The 19,559-nt window shown below is 41.1% G+C and overlaps 1 protein-coding gene across 3 annotated transcripts; it reads right to left on the reverse strand.

Annotated features, from left to right (window-relative positions):
• Positions 1-4,121: 4,121 nt before the first annotated feature.
• On the reverse strand, positions 4,122-18,574 carry taf4a (TAF4A RNA polymerase II, TATA box binding protein (TBP)-associated factor). 3 transcript variants are annotated; one of them, XM_040003260.1, is made up of 16 exons: positions 17,945-18,574; positions 16,700-17,614; positions 16,293-16,426; positions 15,922-16,041; positions 14,695-14,784; positions 12,966-13,088; positions 12,558-12,647; positions 12,215-12,427; positions 11,141-11,282; positions 10,914-11,016; positions 10,482-10,651; positions 9,535-9,665; positions 9,285-9,410; positions 9,030-9,086; positions 8,814-8,936; positions 4,122-5,525 (listed from the first exon to the last, which is right to left on the reverse strand). In XM_040003260.1, exons 2-16 carry the CDS (start codon positions 17,475-17,477, stop codon positions 5,361-5,363), a joined length of 2,565 nt encoding a protein of 854 aa, XP_039859194.1. In that variant the 5' UTR covers positions 17,478-17,614; positions 17,945-18,574; the 3' UTR covers positions 4,122-5,360. The 3 variants fall into 3 exon arrangements, with proteins under 3 accessions (XP_039859194.1, XP_039859195.1, XP_039859193.1); XM_040003261.1 differs by lacking the exon at positions 17,945-18,574 and adding an exon at positions 17,857-17,938; XM_040003259.1 differs by lacking the exon at positions 17,945-18,574 and adding an exon at positions 17,760-17,936.
• Between the last annotated feature and the right edge of the window lie 985 nt (positions 18,575-19,559).

Consider the following 19,559-nt stretch of genomic DNA (forward strand, 5'->3'; position numbering starts at 1 on the left):
AAAAACAAAGAACTGAAAACTAAGCTTGTGGAGAGCCTGCATGACCGCGGGGCAGACGGGCAGCAGAGTCTCACTGAGCCTAGCATGGCTCTCAGTTAAATACCTTCTCCAGGAACAAAAGGCAGTACACAGCTGTTTCACACCTTAAGGTTCACACTCCCTTGCTACCTCCCAGAGTCCTCAAAGAGACAAAAGGTTCTTCCTGTGGAGTGGTCTGCTTCCCCCAACTTCCTTACTAGACCCCCACCATTTGTCTTACTGTATGAGTGTGAGACTTGTTAAAATCCAGTGGCACCAAGGCGTTATACAATAAAATAATGTGATTAATACATAAGTAAAAGAAATTCCTATACACATGACTTAGGACTGAAATGCATTTTGAGAATCCAAGGTGTTTGGAGCTGAATAAAAACATTTTCTAACATTTTTTAATAGCTGAAATTACTGTCCGAACACACTCCCAATGATAAGCACAAACAGTATAATATAATATAATCTCTTGAATGAATCATGGGATACTGTTTGTTGCTAACAGCTGTACAAGAACATACAAGAACGTGCTGCTACTGATGCTCAGCAGCTCTGCACAGGTCAGCGTGTCTCTGTGTGATTATATGCTAGAGTGCAGTGGGAAATCCGAGCTGCATCCTCAAGCCGAACAGCTGTTCCAATCAAGTGGATGTAATTCTTCACCTCAGCCACAGGTTAAGTGCCTTCCCCGGGACTCTGGCTACATCTCTAAATGGTACGGGACGATTCCTTTGCAGCCAAGTCAGTCTCTGGTGTCCTTCAGGGTACAATCAAGCTTACATTCCCATCTGCCCCTCCATTTCCCCCTGTCAGCATCACTTGAGGAACACCAGAGCTTACTATGAATAATGCATGTATAGCACCATCATTAGTGTGAATAAATAATTGATCACAATACATGTGGAACATAGTTTATCTTGTAGATACAACAATAACATTAATTTTACTACCACTTCAGGTCTTATGTGTAGACTACTTACACTATGTATAGGGCATCATTTGTGCATGTTTCATGGTGAAGACTACCCAAAGAAAAAACCTCTGTACAATTCAGTCATGTCTCTGAATCTTTAACAGGGCTTAAAGGTGAGTGCTTGTGCCTATAATTGACTGGTGGTCATTTATATATATTTTAATATTTGATTTCTGTTTTATATTTGCAGAGCCTCCAATTAATGTGCACTAATCCACTGCTTCCCATCATGATTTACAATTTAATATCTCAACAATGTTTGTTTGTTTGTTTGTTTGTTTGTTTGTTTTGGGGGGGTGGGGTGCCATTAAGATATTAATCCGCAAAGTTGAATATACAGCCAAACTAATGATAGTCACATCAGCCTCTTATTACTTTATATCTAGTGCAAATAAGTAGGTGTCAGCAGCAGGTGGTTCAGGCCTATCCAGCAGCTGCTCCATCAGAGGGGCATCAGGGAGGTTGGAGGCTGGGTCAGTATCTCAGTTGGAGATGTTCCCTGAGCATCTCCAAAACAAAGGTTTTGTGGTGTAGTGCCGTACATCACCCTACTGGGGGAGACTGCTGCTGTTGGGGTGTGATACTAGCAGTGGGTGGTAGTGTCAAAGAAACAAACGAATGACTGTCAGGTCAGGAACAAAGATTTCCTGGCAAAATGTTGTATTACAACAAGACAATGAACATTAGCTTTGTGACTTTTTCAGTGGATCAGTGTATACAGCAAAGCACTGTAAACTGTCCTGCAAACAGTCTGGCAAGGCACATAAGTGCGTCTTTAGATGCAAGTCACCAACGTATGTACACCCCTTGGTGACTATTCCTCTTCAAATTAGAGATGACTTTGTAAACAGAGAGGCTCTTCCTCTGTGGGCTGACAGTGCCTGCTGCCTGGCCTGATCCAGCTCCATTAAAGAGGCCAACAGGCTATTAACCCCTGCGTCAATACCGCACAGGTTCAGCCTCGCCTACAAACCCATTTCAGCAGCGCTCATAAACACTGGCCTTATTATAGTATCTCTGGGCCAAAGCAGGCTGCCCCGCATGACCCCCATAACAAAAGAGTCTTAAAGTCAGCATTAGCTTGGGTGGGCCAAGGGCACAAACACACATGAACTGGTGATGTGAGGAAATGTAAACTAATGAACTGTTGCTGCATGTTACATTGGAAAGTTTCTTTCCTCAAGGGAGGGCAAAAAAAGAAAACTCTTTCATTTGAGAATAAAAGTAGTTATGGGCTAGTGGGTTTGTGCATCCTAATGGATGATAAAGTGCGGCGACTGAATCACACTGTGCCACATCAGTTCATTCAAATCACATTTTTATGTCCCTCCTGGGAGGGAGTTTTATTCATAAGCTCAAAGCTTAATCAACATTATGCAAGGAGGCGTTGAAAAGGAAAAAATTGATTAACTGACTTTTACTATTGCATTTGTCTCACAGCATGAATACAGTCGGATTATGAATGGGACTTTGAATTCATTTGGCTGCAAAGTAACGTCAAAGTTAGAAATTTCACATCCCTCTTATTCATGTGGCTATAGGGGTCTTACCTTAATAAAGAATTTCATAGGCTTCAAATTCTTGTAAGTAATGGGGGCTAGGGGACCTTTTATCAGCCTCTAACCATCATTAAAACTGAGCCCCTCTACAAGCGTAAACAAGCGCAGACTTTTTAGACAGGAGGCTTATCATAAAAGTGCAAGAGGAACACCCTGCTGAGAGGCACTATGAGATCAGTCAAATCCCATCTTGGAATCTGACAAAACTACCCACAGCTACATAACAGTGAAGCATTCAAGAGCATGCGTGCACGCGCGCAAAACTTGTTTTCAATTTATTATGTAATCTCACCCTGGGGTGAAAGAAGGATGACAAGAGTCGATGTAAGAAATTAATAACAGCCCTCTTTAATAAATGTCATGGAAGGAAACAGTGATGTCACCGCTCTGCTCTTCCCTCAGGCAGGCTCAGGGTGTTTACCCAACACCCTCAGGTGCAGCGACTGAGACGTCGCTAGGCAACCGCGCCATCACTGTTGTTGCTCTGCCTCTGGCACTCAAGTGGGAGCTTATGTGGACTTAACTCTGAAAGAGCAGCAGTGTTGAGGAGTGGAAGGGGGATTACAAGGAAAAATATTGGATTGGGCTGAGGCACAAGGGGCAAGGCCTTACCTGAATCACCACCGCCACCAGACAGAGGGACTGTCACGCCACACTGGTTCTGTACTCGTGGCCAAAAGCTTGCTTTTTTTTTTTTTCTTCACGTCTGTGCTTTCTCGCAGCAGCGCCATGCTTTTATATTATTAACAGCAGACTGCATCTCCTTCTGATGCCAAATGTTATGCAAAACACCAAGTGAACGGCAGTCTGAACTGGAGGTCTGTATTGCGGGTGTAAACATATGAACACATGAACTCTAAACTCACCCAAATATAACCAGGATTTTAAGTATTAAGAGGAACACAGCCTAGCAATGAGAAGAAATGAGCTATTGCCATCTAGTGGCTTCCAGATCAACTTTCATTAGAAAAAAATGAAAATGAAACATAACCACTGATGGATCCAAATATTATTGTTCCCGTTTGGTCGGCGCAGATACGAAAGCTGCTCCTAATCAATGTAACATCAGGCTACTGTCCCAGTGGCAGAATGGCCTAATTACTTCCAGCCTATGGTTTATAGTGAATGTAGCAGCTGATGTGGCAGCTGTTGCCAGTGCACTGTGTGGGCTGATAATGGAGACGGACTCGAACAAGACAGCTCCACAAAGAAGCGGACAGACTGGTAGCAGACTGCGTGCATGATTTCATTTTTGGGTTAAGAGCTGAGTGTTTTGCTCCTGGGAGTTTTGCTTAATAGATGGTTGTATAGCCCCGTGGGGACACGCAGAGTGTGGTACATGTGGCTTTACAGATGTTAGAGGATTAAGTAGAATTATCTGTGAACAGGTAGAGTAAGAAGGAATTAAAGGCATTTAGCTCAGAAATATCACTACCAAACCCTGTGTATAGCCAGTTCCAATAATGCAATGCTGCCCCCTAGTGCCCAACAAAAAAAGTACATAAGAAAATTATGATTTATGACTCTCAGAAATCACTTTAAAGACGCAACCACATCGATTACTGTAAAATCATTATTTATTCAAACTTTTTAATAGAGAAAATGTGATTTTCTTACTGCTGTATGCATAAATTCTCAATTCTATACAAAACCATGTGTAAAACTAGGTGTACCATTTACAAATATACAGGAAGAAACTCCAGTTTTTGAAGTCATTGATACCAAAATCCTAAGGGGCTGTCCAGTAGCACACCAAAAATAAAAGCAGGTAAAGAAATGATTGGAGAACACTGTCAGTCACCATTAGAAGAGTAAAAATGCGTTGGTGGGCAACTACAAAAATAGAGTTTCAGGTAGATGTATGTTTGGTATAGCAATACAGGTTAAAAGCCTTCAGAAATCTACGTTTTAGAAATCAATACATATAGAACTAATTTTAAAAGTAATATTTGCAGATTCAAAACAAGAAAAAGAAAACAAAGAGCACCCCTGGCCTTCACACACTGAAAGCTATACACTAATTTTTAACATGTCCTAAATGCACATTTTGTTTGGAATTTAAGCTACATGAAGCAAATGAGGTGTGACATGAAATTAAATAAATAACTAGACATTAATTTAACCATGAGTTTAGTAAATAAATACAGTGGAGGGAAAAAAAATCAAGTAAAGTTGACAGATATTGAGTGAGCTACGGCTTCATTAGTAACACCGGGGCTTGATTGCTTAGGGATGGCTGTATGGCTTATACATAGGAAGGCAACTCAGTAGGTTACACAGTTTGGAGTTCAAACTAATTCTGCAGAAACCAACACATAAAAATCAATCAATAAAATTTCTTGGTGGGTCTAATAAAACAAATGATTTCATTGCTTTCAAGCCTAATATGCATACAAACGTTTAGAAAATAAACTGTACTATGTTACAGTGCATAATTGTACAATATTTCATTTACTCATACAAAAAAAACTTCTTCTTAAAACATATTCTTTTTTTTTGCACCATCATGACAAAAGATTAAATAAAAAGGGTCTCGGTCAGTGACTGCTCTGAAAGGAAATAGGCATTATATGAGGAGGGAGGTAGAGAGGCCATCCAATATGGCTACTATTGTATTTCAGGTAATCAGGTGTATCTGATAAACCTTATAATGTGCCAGGTCGCCTTTTCTCCTCCTCTTCACATATAAGAGTCTCTTATGCTCCCTCTCTGTGGTGGGAGCTGTTGGTCTCTCCATACACTTCATTGTCTCCTGCCCGCCCCCTCCTCCTCCTCACCTCTCCTCTTTGACATCAAGCCTATTTGAGAAAGCCCTTGTAGAGGAAATGGGAGCGACTGGTAAATCTCTCATTCTCCAAACAGAAGAGCAGGTCCCTGAGATTGACGCGCGTGATGCGCTGCCGTGTGGGTCTGGAGCCTGATGAAGCAGGCCCACCAGACAGAGAGGGACCTGTTCCCGATCCCTGCAAGATAAGGGAGAGGGGCATAAGAAAGGGAGCGTGTGACATCTGTTACTGGCGGCAGCAGAGTTTAATGACTGAATGGGTTTGCACGTGTTCACATTTATCTGGATATTTTTTAAGCTTTTCTCAGTTAAATAATAATGTTAACCAATATAATATAAGCAGATTAAACAAAGGAGAGAAGTTTATTGCAAGATTCTGAAATTAACCAGAAGAAATAGACTTTTTTCTTTTTTTTTTACTTTTTGACTTAAAAAAAAAAAAAAGAAGAAGGTGTAATCGTGTACTGTAAGGCACTGACAATATAAGAGAGATCAAAGTAAACGGACACAAAAAAAGTACAGAAATGATGATAGGATAAACCACTTTCTCAAGGACTGAGATGTTGCCTCTTAGTTAACATTTTAGAACTTTTTCCCTCGATTAGATCAGGCTGGAAGGTTTTAGAGAAAAACCCTGTGTGCAGGAAGCATAAGAGCAACTCCAGCATTACTAGTCACAGTGTGAGAAACAACAGTGGCTGTTCCATTGTCTTAAATGAATTTATCTAGTGACCTGTTTAATGTGATCTATCAGTTGACATTGTACATGAGTGTAATGCTCTGGCTGATTTAATGACAGGTCTTATTCTGTTACTTTCTCAGCAGTGCTCAGATAACTGCTAGCAGGTTTTTGTCAGGCTAGAGTGGACTCTCAGTGACAGCCTGTCACCAAATTAACTTTGTCTGGCTCTAGCGATCTCCGGGGAGAAAAATGGACAGTTATTGCCAATGTTAGCCATTTCTTTATGACAAATATATTATGCAGAAAAAAAAAAAAAAAAAATCAGGAGAAGCAAACCTTCTTAATGCTCCCAGTGGAATTTGAACACAAGGTAATACGCTATCCACCAGCTATGACATATCCAACCTTTCTACATAACGTCTGTGCCATTGAGTCGTGTGGTCCTCTGTTCTCTTTTTGTTCAAGCACCGTAGCAAATACTGCCCTCCACAAGGAAGTAAACCAAAGTTCTACATAAACTCAAGATGACACGGTCTGTCATTAAGGAGGCTGTCAGATAAACATCCATGACGACTTTCTGACAGGTATTTATACACACATTAATAAATTTATGCACACATTTATACACACATAGTTTAATTTATAACTATTCATCACATTTACAAGTCTGCCCACTGCCCACTTCATTAAGTACACCTGTTCAACTACTTGCTAACACAACTATTAAATCAGCCAATCATGTGGCAGTAACTCAGTGCGTTAGGAAAGTGGACGTGGTCAAAATGACCTGCTCAGATTCAAACTGAGAATCAGAGTGGGGATGAAATGCGACTGAATTGACTTTGAACCCTGACAGACAGGCTGCTGCTCTGAGTATTTCAGAAACTGGTCTTCTGGAATTTTCCAATACAACCATCTCTGGGGCTTGTACCAGGCAGTCCTCTGGACAAAAATTGTTGCTGCCAGAGAAGAATAGCCACACTGCTTTGAGCTTATAGGAAGGCAACGGTGACTTAAATAAGTACAAGTTACAATCAAGGTATGTAGACAATCATCTCTGAAAGCACAATATACTGAACCTCGACCTAGATGGGCTGCAGCAGCGGAAGAGCACACGGGTGCCACGCCTGTTAGTTAAGAACAGGAAACTGAGGCTACAGTTCACCCAGCCTCACCAAAACTGGACAACAAAAAATTGAAAAGATATCATTCAAATAGTAGGGTCGGAATTTGGTACGAACAACAGGAAAGCATGGATCCATCCAGCTTTCTAGCAACAATTCAGACTGCTGGTGGTGAAATGGAGTGGGGATATTTTCTTGGAACACTTAGGGCCCCAACTGACCATCATTTAAACACCACGTCCTCCCCTTTACAATCACTGTATACTAGGGTCGTGACTGGCGATGGCTCTCTAATCAATCAATGATCTAATTTCCCAACTCATGCAATAAATTAATGTCATTTTTAATATCATTATTCTGAGATTGATAATAAATTAAATCTACCAAGCCACAGTTTGATCTTGCACCTCCAGATATAACCAACTGTCATGAAATCAATATCCTTAGTATCCTTATTTTCCTATTATATTGTTTTATGTACTTTAATAATGAAGGCTTGTAGAGCAAGGCCACTTTTGACTCACAAACTAAGTGCTCAGCCAAGAAGTTTTAGTGCACAGGCATATTAATAGATAAGACACAGAAAAGAGGAACTTTGCCATATAAGCAATGTTTGAAACTGTGTGACGTGCAAAGTACAGAAATAACACCATATAAGATACATGTTGAGCTAAAAATGTTAGAGCTCTTGCAACTGGCGTTTGAGCTGTGCAGGGGTCTCTCTCTTCCGGAAGATGATTGAATAAAAAGAAATATAAATGTTTTAACACACTATGAGTCGGTTTTCTCTGTTCTGTCATGGGGACAAAAGAATCGGGGTTTAATATTTGGTGTTTCCGCCTGGTTCGCCATGCAACAGAGAGAACACATGTGGCCGAAGGTTGGATCTGATATGAGGCGAACAGAAGACCGGTCTAAAAAGATTTAAAGGTAGGCACAAACCTGTTCAATAAGCAAATTTGTGCAGATTGGATGAATTCTAAATTATCTGTTCGCTGAGTGGATGATCTTAACTATCAAATTGGCTCAGTAGTGGTAAAACTGAATTCTTGAGAGTAATGAGAAACTTTGAAGTAAGGATAATGAAACTTTGAGAAAAAGGCAGTACTGAGATAAAAGTAACATGAGATGTTATGATAAAAGAGAAAAGAGACCAATGTGTGCCTAAGAATAAGAGAATATAAGAGTTTATTGGTCAGTTTATGGTTCAATAAGTGTTTAGTCACGTAATTGAAGAATTCCCTCCCTAGTAAAGACGTTTATTAGGTGGTCAGAGGCACAGATGCATGCACACACGTCTGGACTTCTGCACACTTTGAAATGAACATAGACACTGGTCTCTTTCCCCCCACACCGGGCATGTTGTCAGGTTGAACGGGAAGATACAGTAGAACTGTACATGTGATTGAACGTGAACTTCACATCCCGGATGTGCTCACAAACCTGCACTAACTATGTGATGCTATCCTGTCATTATGGCCCAAAACCTTTGAGAAATGTTTTCAGCACCTTGCTAAATCTGTGCAAATGAAAAAGACAAAAGAGGGTCCAACCCAGTACGAGCAATGTGTAACTCAAAAAAAAGTGTCCTGTGTGTATATATAACAGAACAAGAAAATTAAAGTATAGGTAGGATTTAGGATTTCTTGTTTTATGTCACCTCGGCTGAAGCAGAAGAGGACGGTGATTCCAGATTCCTCTTCTTCTTCCTGGGGCCAATGGCTGCCAGAGCTGTCAGGTTGGCCTCCCTTTGCCTCATTTGAGCCAACTCCTGCTGTTGCATCTATACAACACAAACACACACACACGTAAATTCATCATACACTACATAAATATAGGGAAACAAACTTTGTGGACAGTCGTCTTTTTATTGTACCTCTTTTGCCTTCTGCTTGAGACGCAGCTGTTCTGGATCCTCTTGCCGAGCTCGAGACTGCAGAAACACAAGAAAGATGCAACAAATTAAACAAAGAAAGAAAAAAAAAAAACTAACTAAGAACACATTGCACGCAAGGAAAAACAACAAAAAAAACAAAAAAAAAAAAAAAACACCTAAGACCACGTGGTGCAAGCACTGAGATCCATTCAACATCAATGTAAGCCTGTAGACAAAATATACTGATATCTGTACCTTAGCTGCCTTCAGGAGGATCTCTCTCTCCTGCTCCTCTTTTCGTTGTTTCTCTAACTGGTCCAACTGCTCGAAGAATTTCAGCTGAGTACGAACATCGCTGCTCTGCTCATAGTTGTTATCCTCCTGCCAAGTGAAAGAGGTGTTAAGATTTGATATTAAATAGGCTGTGTTCCAACTCATTTACTGCAAGACATACCTATCATTTGGACATTAAAACCAAATGGAAAAACATTTTGCGGCTACAAACCTTGAAAGTGATGTTTTTCTGCTGGGCTACTTGGGAGACTTTTTCAAGTAGGTTCTGAAGATGCTGTTGAGCAGCGTGCGAGACGTAGTTCACCACCTCAGGACCGAGTTCTGTTACACCATACCTCCTACCTGGAGCAGAAAAACCACAACAGTGTTATGAGGCTCATAAAACAACAAACGTCGTATTGGATTTTGCAGGCATCTGAGTGCTAAACCATGTGACTTTATCTTGTCTTCCATTTTGGACGTTGATAGTTACAGTGTAGGATAAAGTGAATAAGGCCGCAGTAACACCCATAGTGGTGGGCGACCATCTGGTAGCCATCTATCGTGAGGGAAAAAGACGGGATGAAAGTTGTTGCTCGAGGTTGATTGTACCTGGGAAATCTAGTGCTAAAGCCCCAGTCACACAGCCCTAGAGACCATTCAATGACTCCTGACAATGATTCGCTCAACAGAAAGCGCTTTGGGTGTTCTGGTAGAATAGAAAAGCTCTATATAAGAACCGGACCATTCACCATTTACCTCACAAGATGGCAAAAACCTTGCAGTTACTTTGGTCACTAGCAGACTTCCACGCAACACTTTCCAGCTACTTTCCGAGCTACAGTATAACTGTGGAAAGTAACTGGAAATGTTGGCTCCAACACAAAGGCAAACCTTTTACTTTGAAGGAGAACATTGTCTAGTCTGCTTGACTAGTACTTAGAAAGTATTTGCAGACAAGTCTGCAAACTTCAAGCATTTTTGGCGTTCTAGTAGCTTATCATAAAAAAGATTTTAGTGCAGCACCCTGTTTGTGACCATTGTCAACCTTCCAGGAAATACTTGCAAACCACTCAGGGAATGCACATTTTTCGTTTGCAAATGGCACTTGTATTACATCCAATGTGGTGGACAGCTCAAAGAATGTCAGCATCACTTGAGAAACCTGTAGTGTCTCACCGATCTCAAGCATTTTCCTCTGCAGTACGGCACAGGAGAGAAACGCTTCGTCCTTACAGGAATGCGTCACCGCTCCCACTGTAATGGAATTGGTGGCGAGGATATTGGCGCTCTCTTCTGACAGGTTCACTCCGGCCATGGAGGCTACGTCATTGATGTCATCATCATCTCTGTCAATAGACATCAAGTAAAAAAATTCAACATGAAATTCATTCATGAAATATGGCGCACAATACTAAGACTTCAAAACTATCAATTCAATTTTTAATCCCGTTTAGAGGCAGCTAGAGTTTTTGAAGCAATGAAAAGATGCATTGACATTTACTTAAGCCTTTAATTATTACTTAACTATAGTTGCTGGTTTTCATCTTTCATGTAAACCTTTTGTTGATAACAAACAAAACTAGAAGGACTCATTTAAATGTCACTTACTTGAAAGTACCACCCGCCTCTTTGAGCTTGTTTTTTTGAGCTGGGGTCAAGGCTGCAACAAGGACTTGTTTAGAACCAGGCAGCCCCTCTGGCCTCAGGGGAACTAGCAGGGACAAAACAGATTAAGTACATTGACTCGCAAAAAAACAAATACTGCGAATCACCAATAAAAGGTGCACATGCACAAACACACACATTCAGAAGTGTTGTTAGACTGACATCCTCACCTGGTTGTAGCTCCTTAAGGTGGACCTGCTGCTGTCCCAGCACGATGTGACTAGGGGCCTGATTCCTGAGAGTCATCACGGGGGTTGTCGGTAAGGTTACCTGAGGTCTCAGAAGTGCTCTTTGCTGCTGAGGCTGGAGAACCTGAAAGGGTAAAAGTTGAAAAGTATTATATTGTACGCTGTATTATTGTTATTAAGTAAATATTGAAACTCCTTCAGAACTTCTTGCCATCTCATTTTTACTTCACACATCTGTTAGATAAAGCCTAATGTAGCAGCGGTGGCTGACTGGACTTCTTTAAGACATTTCTTGAAGACGTTTAACCTCTCATCTGAGAAGTTTCTTTAGTTTCATGAGAGGAAAAACATCTTCAAGAAATGTCTTAAAGAAGTCCAGTCGCTTTTCTTTCCAAGTTTCTTAGATTACCATGACCTGGATGACTGAGAACCTTCACAGACATATTGAATATTTTGTAGTGTAGAATTTCTGAAACAGTTCTAGATGAGACTTCTACATTACTCTGCTGCTAGTCTGAGTAAACTATGCAGAATTCTCTCAGATTTACTGGGTGGCTTCTCCCAACTTTCTGCCCAGTTCATTCATTGGTGCACTACAACATCAATAACCAAATAGCCATTAAATATGATGTGTGCAAGTCAGCAGTGATCAGATGCTTGGAGACTTTTTTTAGCCTTTATCTTCACCATGCTTGGCAATGCTTTGGTCCTTTATTCCTTAAACAACTCTTTTCTTTTGGTGAACACAGTGATACTAAACAGCTAAATGAGGTCTTCTCCCCATTTAAATAGGTGGAATGCCAGATTTTAAGATCGTCTGCTAATTAGCACCTCATCTAATAAGTATCAATATTACTTCAAAGACTTTTTGGAGCAGAATAAGCAAGAATTCAGAAGTCAAGAAAACATCATTTCTGTGTGTAGAGGTTTCAGTTTCAATGCTCTACAGAAAGAACGCAGCATTTATTCAGTGAGGTGTAACGTCAATAAAACATCTTGTAACATCTAACTGGAACAAGAGCTACCTGAGTCAACATCTAAATGAATTTTACTTACCAGTGAGGGCATTTGTCCTGGTTTGTTAATGCCTGGCTGGAGCAGGGGCCTACTGACTGGTGTAGGAAGGCGAGGGGCTGGGCTACCGAGGACCACTGTAGTAGGAGTGGTAGAGGTGGAGGAGACTGAACCTGAGGCTGGCTGAGCGAGCTGACTCTGCTGGATGAAAGCTGCTGAGTCTGGGGTGAGCTGCCTCAAAGCTGGGAGGCTTCTCTAAAAAAAATGAAGACAGTTGGACAAATATTACCCTTACAATACCCTTATGTACAAACTTAAAGGAAATGCACACACAAAGCCTCGCATTTTAATGGTCACTGTAAAAAGATGCAATAATTATACTTACCTTGAGGAAAGGCACAAGATAAGGTTGGGGTGAGGAGTTGAGCTCTTTGTACAATCTGCTGGTGAACTCTTCAGCTTCCAGTTTGCCCTCCTAATAAAACATAATAACACAATGACAGCTGAATGTGGGTGACTGTACCGTCTGTGCGTCCAATCTAAAACACAATCCAGGAGTTTTTACACAAAAACTACATTCAGAATCACTTCCAAAAGGTCTCTCTTTCTCCTTTTTAAGTTGTATACATAAATGGTAATGAATGCACCCATATCAAACCCATCCTATCCCCTCCTGCCTGCCTGCTTCTCTTTGAAAATGAATCTCATACTAGTGGGTGTTTCTCTCTATTTAAAAAGCTTATGATGCATTTTGTAATGATATCAGTGTGGAGAGAGCCTCAGGTTTACTCACTAGCAGATCCTTGACCAGCTCCCTAACAGTGGCTGCAGTTTCTGTGGATTGCTTTCCACTGGATGCCAGCTTGATCAGTGTGGAGAGGAAGTTCTTGCATTTTTTCACATTCTCAATTGTCTCCTGCCAAAAAGGAAACACAGAAAAACCCAATTAACCCAATTTTAAAAAAACAAACAAAACCATTCTGTTATACACCACAGTAACTTTAAAAAATAAAATAAAATACACTACAATAATGTGCAAGTCGTCTTTTCTTTAGTCCTCATTTCTTTACATTTTGCCAGGAAAATGTGTGCTGTGATTTATTAAAATGTGGAAATTCAATATTTGGAATGACCGCCTTTTATTCTTCAACACAGCCTGAGCTCTAAGGTAAGCTTTCTTGTCAATTCTTAAGTAGTCTTCAGGAATAGTTCTCCGCTTCTTTGAATGTTGGCTTTTTGTTCTGTTCTGTAGAGATGATCCCACACTGCTTTAATAATGGAAACCTCCAAGCTCTTGAGAGGCCATGACTGATGGTTTCAAGTGTTCCTCTATCCAGGTATGCTCTGGGATTATTATCACGCTGAGTATATATTGATGACAAATTAAACCTAAAATTTTGATTCATGACTCCATAAAACCTCACAAATTTGACATACACTAAATTGCCAAAGGTCTTCACATGCATATGAACCAGAATGACATCCCATTCCTAATCTATAGAGTTTAATATGCAGCTATAGCAGCTTTAACTCTTCAGAGAAGACTTTCCACAAAGTTTAGGAGAATTATGGACATTTGACTTTTTTCCAAAAGTGGATTTGTGAGGTCATTAATGTTGGACAAGAAGTCCTGGCTCAGTCTCTGTTCTAATTCATCCCAAAGGTGTTCTGTTAGGTTGAGGTCAGGACTCTGTGCAGGGCAGTCAAGTTTGTCCACACCAAACTCACTCATCCATGTCTTTATGGACCTTGCTTTGTACACTGATGCACAGTCATTTTGGAACTGTTCCCACAAAGTTGAGAGCATGGCTTAGTGCTGCCACTCTTTTGTCCTCCACTTGTCCAGTTTCCAGACGTTTTTTTTAGGACACACTGCACAGTATGTCTGGTTTTTAAGTTCAGGTAAGCTGTAAGCTACCGTTCTGGGAATCACCTTGTTGCTGTTAAAGTACTATTTTATGCCTGTCAAACTTTTCTGATCTTTGACATTTTTTTTTTTTAGAGTCAACTAAAAGAACTGGGAAGAAATGATGTGATTCAGTGGCAGGGTGCTAGTAAAAAAAATGCCCAAATATACAATTTAAAATCAGTTCTTTGTCAGGTTGTGTGTTATGTATAGACAAATCACTGGTTCATCCATTGAGTTAGGTGCTTTTTAAAAATCCTTGAATGGTTTATAAATCACTGTTAAGTGGCTTAAAAAAGAAGAAGAAAACGTTTCCCTCTTAAAATGATTAAGTCCAAGGACTGGAATGAGTGAAAAGCAGACAATGTCCAAAGAAAAACTTTGAAAGACCCTCAGAAAGCCTCAAGAACTATTGCTGAAGACCACTTGAAAAATGACAAGAAAATCTGGCGCCTTGTAAGCAAAAGATAAAGAAATGAGGGATGACTCAAGACCTTTGCAGTAATTATATGTCTAATAGAGTAAATGCATCACATGAAGTATTATAAACTCTACAATACACAGCAAAGCACAGTCATCCAACTCCATTTGATCTATTGCAATTGACACAACTCACTTTACTGAATGCTACTGAGGTAACTGTGGTCCCAGCTGTTTGGCTCACTGTCCTAGAGGTCATTCCGGGTACTGCTGCCCCAACTGAGCTCTGAAAAAGGATAAAGTTATGTCATTTGGATTGCTGAACTGTTTCAAAGACAGCTATTTGCATCATTAGAGAACAGTATGAGATTTAAAGCCATTTCACAGTTGCTCAAGTACATCATTCAATCTTCAGGTTTATATAAGGAAACAGGTGCACTTCTCTTGCAGCGTCTCAGCTGGGCGCTCTTCCTTAAAAGAATAATTTCAGTTTGCTGCTTCACTAAGATATTACTGAAAGTCTGGACACCAATAACCATTGTTCTTTTTTTGTCGTTCATTACTAGTTTATAATTTGCAGAGATATTTCTGCGTGTGTTAACACATAACTTCCCAGGTCGAACAAGGTCCACAAGTGCCAGATTTCCCAATGCCATGCATGACTAACTCAGTGTGATAACTGGTTATAACTGGTGAGCAACCTCACTGTACATCATCCCATATAGATGGAAGCGAAACGACAAAGCTGAAGGTAAAATGACAGTAATCCTAGTACAGAAGTCATTTCTCTTAAACTTAATAAAGTGAGTAATAAGCGAATGTCACATTTGTAGATTCGTGTTTGTCAGTGAAACAGCTGTAATCATTAAAATAAGAAAAAAAGACTTCACACTCTGACTCAAATGCACTTAAGAGAAATGACTTGATATTTTTCCCCTCTCTTTTCTCTATTAAAGCTCAACGTGATCACTGAAAAACAGTCCTGCAGTAGCATTTGTATAACAGTCCATGAAAGTAAACATTAAGCCAAACTACTAGAATTGTGCTTTCTAACTGCTTTTACACCCAATATAATATTGACTTAACAGCAGTCATTCTGGCATAAAGTAGCAATTAAGTAAACTAAATCTTGCATATAGACATCTAAAAGTAAAATCCATAACATATAAATTGTTCGCATTTTGTATAAACACAATAACTTCTAATTAAAAAGCAATTGGGGGGTTTAAAAGCATTCCCTATACACAACAAACAGACGATTCTCAAAACACTGTAACTTAAATAGGTTTCCATTGTATGGCCTATGTGCCTGAAAATATCATGCTCTGAATATTATTTCGTGTCTCTAGCTCACACGCTATTACAAAGAAAATACTGCAAAGCAGTCACATCAGAAATCAAATATGTTTCGCTGCCAACCGACCTGAAGGATAGGTGGTCTGTGAAGAGTAGTGGTTGCAGTCAGTGATGCAGGAGCTGGACCGCCTGGTCGGATGATGGTGCTGGGAGTCACTTGTCTGCTGATGACAGTGTTTCCAGGAGCCTAAGAAGTGGCAAAAAGCAAAAGTTGACGAGCAACATCCAAGTCTATAAAAAGTTAAAATGCATGAATCTTGCAGCTTTACAAGGCTTAAGACCAATAATAAGATCCACAATGCTGCTCCCCATGTACTGAAAGTTATGCAATCCAATAGTCTGCTCAACAGGTGTTTTCATCAACTGTGTGCAGGCTGAACGTGGCCTGAGTCACTAATATGAAGTGAAAGATAATTGTTGTGAAAATGATGTTCTTACCTGGCCTGGAGGCACATTCGTTGGTGTAGTGGCCCGAGGTGCCAGGTCTCCCTGCGCCTGGGCTTGCATCTGGGCCAAAGCCTGCTGAGGAATCATCAGCAGCTGTCCACTCTCACTCCGTACAAGCACCATTCCTGATACCCGTCAAAAAAAGAGAAAAAAGAAAAACAGAAAATAACATACTATAAACATCAACATAATAACAGTAACCAGCAAATAACAAATGAGCAAATTAGTGTGACTTAAAGACTTCAGTGTGCTTCTCGTAGTAAGTCTGAGGGCACGCAAGTACTATATATACTGTCCTGGGATAACATTTTTGCAATCGTTCAGAAAGACAAAAAAGGAACTAAACTGGTGACTCAGTTAAGTGTGAAACAAATGCCTTATCAACTAACTCCACTCACCCGGTGGAAGCTGGATGTTATGGATACTGGGTTGTCCCGGTGTAGCCTGGGGTAGCCTTGGGGCCAGCATCTGAGGTGCCAGAGCTCGGATTCCGCCAGTAGCGGCAGCTGCCGCCGCAGAAGTCCGGGGAACGGTGACGGCGCCGGGAGTGACAGTAGGCTGCGGTGCCGACTCTGTTATTGTTGTGGGTGGCTCTGCCTTGATGATGTGCGTCCCCGCGCTGATGGCCACAGAACTGGAAGGCTGGCCGTTGTTTAAAAGCGGAGTTTGCATGCCGATACCTGTCTGACTCGATGCACTGGCCGCCACAGAAGGGCTCGCGCTATTGTTTCCATTCAAAACTGCACCCGACCCAACGGTTTGCATAGGCGTCCTGACGAGTGTCACAGTGGGTCCCGTTGCTTGGCTCACAGGCTGAGCTGAAGCCACAACGCTCTGAGAGTTCATGAGCGGGGTCTGAATTACACTGTTTGAAGAGGGGGGCATTGTGACACCGGCCAGCCCTTTTGACAACACTGGTCCACTGTTGACAGCTGTGACAGATATCGCAGCGCTGCTGCTGCTACCAGTGCCACTTGTCACTATCGTCCCCCTGAGAGTGGCAGCGTTTCCTGAATTGTGAGAGTTCATAGTTTGGCTCCCATTGAAAGTCTGCGCCGAGTATGAGCCCACTTTCCCCTGATGATTAGGGAGAAAAGTTACGCCGCTACTAACGACAGGTGTTTTGCCAGGGTCGTGTCCCGTGTTGGAGTCCGTGCTGGCCGTCGATGCGTCCATAGCTGAACCATGGGGAGCTCGTTATGTAGAGACCCCCCGCACTTCAACTTGTTTAACAAGGCGCACAAACAATCTTGAATGCAATGGGGCAAGACTATGTCACAGTTGCTGCTTTTCTCTGTCAGCTCCGGCGATCGCTTTCCGTTTACAGTAGGAGAGACAAAGAGAAAAACAACATTAGTAGTTTACAGCGTACCTGCTTTAGCAATCGTCTTGACCAAGTCCCAGCTGGGCATTAGCTCGAGCTACCCCCTTGTCCCGGAACTATAGCCATGTAATTACCGGCAGCCTCGTCCCTAACCCAGTGGTTGTTGTGACACAAGAACGACAGTTGTGAGTCTACAGAACGTGCAGGATGACAAACTACCGCTTTATTCACCCCTGTGAGTAACAAGAGCTCTTCCAGCGGGCCGGAGCCAACCGCCATCTTCACACTCTTGCGAGCTTGTGAAAAGTGAGGTACTTACCGACTGACGTGCGCTTGCGCACAACAGCTAAAAGTCTCCGAGCAGGGACTTCTGAGAGCTGTGATTGGCTGCTCCACGTGTAAAAGGCGGTACCAATGGCTTCAGCTGTCATTCCAGGGGCTGCTCGAGACGGAACAACATCGTATCGGAGATAATCTGTTTTCGTCAAATGTTACACTGTCAGCGACGTGTTTACACTAACACGATAACTATTCGGCTGAAGAATTTCAATATGTGTCGTTTGGTAGAAGAATAATTGGGTTTGCGACAAGCTAACAAACCGAATTTAACAGGTTATTCGCGCTCGGTGCGCTGTGCAAGATGGCTGCAGTGTTATAGCCGAGTGAAGTTGCTGTTGTGATGAGGCGTTTGAGGGCGCCCCACCCTGCTTTAGAGAGGAAATGTACAGTGCAGTCAGCCAGTCATGGGATTTAGAACTTCTTTTTTTTGTTTTTTTAAGCGTACCGACTGCTATGAATGCCAGCGAAAGAGCAAAGTTTGTTTTGCTTTCATTTTTGTGTTGAAATAAAGATCCAGACGTGCAGCCGTTTTCCTTTCCAAAAATTATTCAGCAACTTTGGCAGCAAACTCACAATGGCTCAAACATGATAATTATTTCCAAGTTTCGTGGGGTTTTTTGTTTGTTTTGTTGTTGTTGTTGTTGTTGTTGTTGTTTTTAAGGATTTAAGTTGCTCCAAAATTTAAAAGGGAGAATAATTTATAAAAAATAATATTTTTCCTTTTAATAATATTTTAATACAGTCTAAATGTTTTATTTTAAATTTTGTTCTGACCTCCAAAAGAAAAAATATATATATTTTTAATTATTTGTAAGCAGCTGGAGTAATGTTATATAGTTTTATTTATATATTTTTCAGTTTGATAAATTACATGTCATATACAATCACCATTATTAGGAACACCTTGCTTGTTCTGGGTTCGACCCTGTTTTTACCTTCAGAGTTGTCAAATTCTTTGTGGCACAGATTGAACATGGTGCTGGAAACATTCTTCAGGCTTTGGGCCCATATTGATGTAGCATTACAAAGTCACTGCAGATTTGCAGACTGCACATCCACACTGTGAAGCTCCCACTCCAGCACATCCCAGATGTCATGTATTGGGTTGGGATCTGGTGACTGTGGAGGCAATCTGAGACCAATGAACCCATTGCAATGTTTAAGAAACTAGTTTGAGATTATTTGAGCTTTAAGCAGTTTCTTATCCTGCTGGAACCATTAGAAGACTATACCTTCAGTATGTGATCATAAGGGAATGGACATGGTAAATAATGATATTCAGGTAGTCTGTAAAAAACATGCTCAACTGGTACTAAGAGACCCAAAGTGTGCCAAAAAATATCCCCCACACCAGTACACCAGCAGAAACAACTACAAGGCTAGATGGATTCATGGTGCAGCAGAAACTGAGCCTCATGCAATGTTTTTTTTCCCAGTTTTTCATTGTCCACTTGTAGTGTGTGTATTCTAGCCTCAGTTTTTTGTTCTTAGTTTACAGGAGTGGCATCCGGTGTGGTCATCTGCTGCTGTAGCCCATCCCCTTCGAGGTTTGAGGTGTGTTGTGCATGCACTCTTCTGCATACTCTAATTGCAAT

This window comes from Simochromis diagramma, unplaced genomic scaffold (genome assembly GCF_900408965.1).
Source record: "Simochromis diagramma unplaced genomic scaffold, fSimDia1.1 OVJJ01000646.1, whole genome shotgun sequence".
Lineage (NCBI taxonomy): Eukaryota > Metazoa > Chordata > Actinopteri > Cichliformes > Cichlidae > Simochromis > Simochromis diagramma.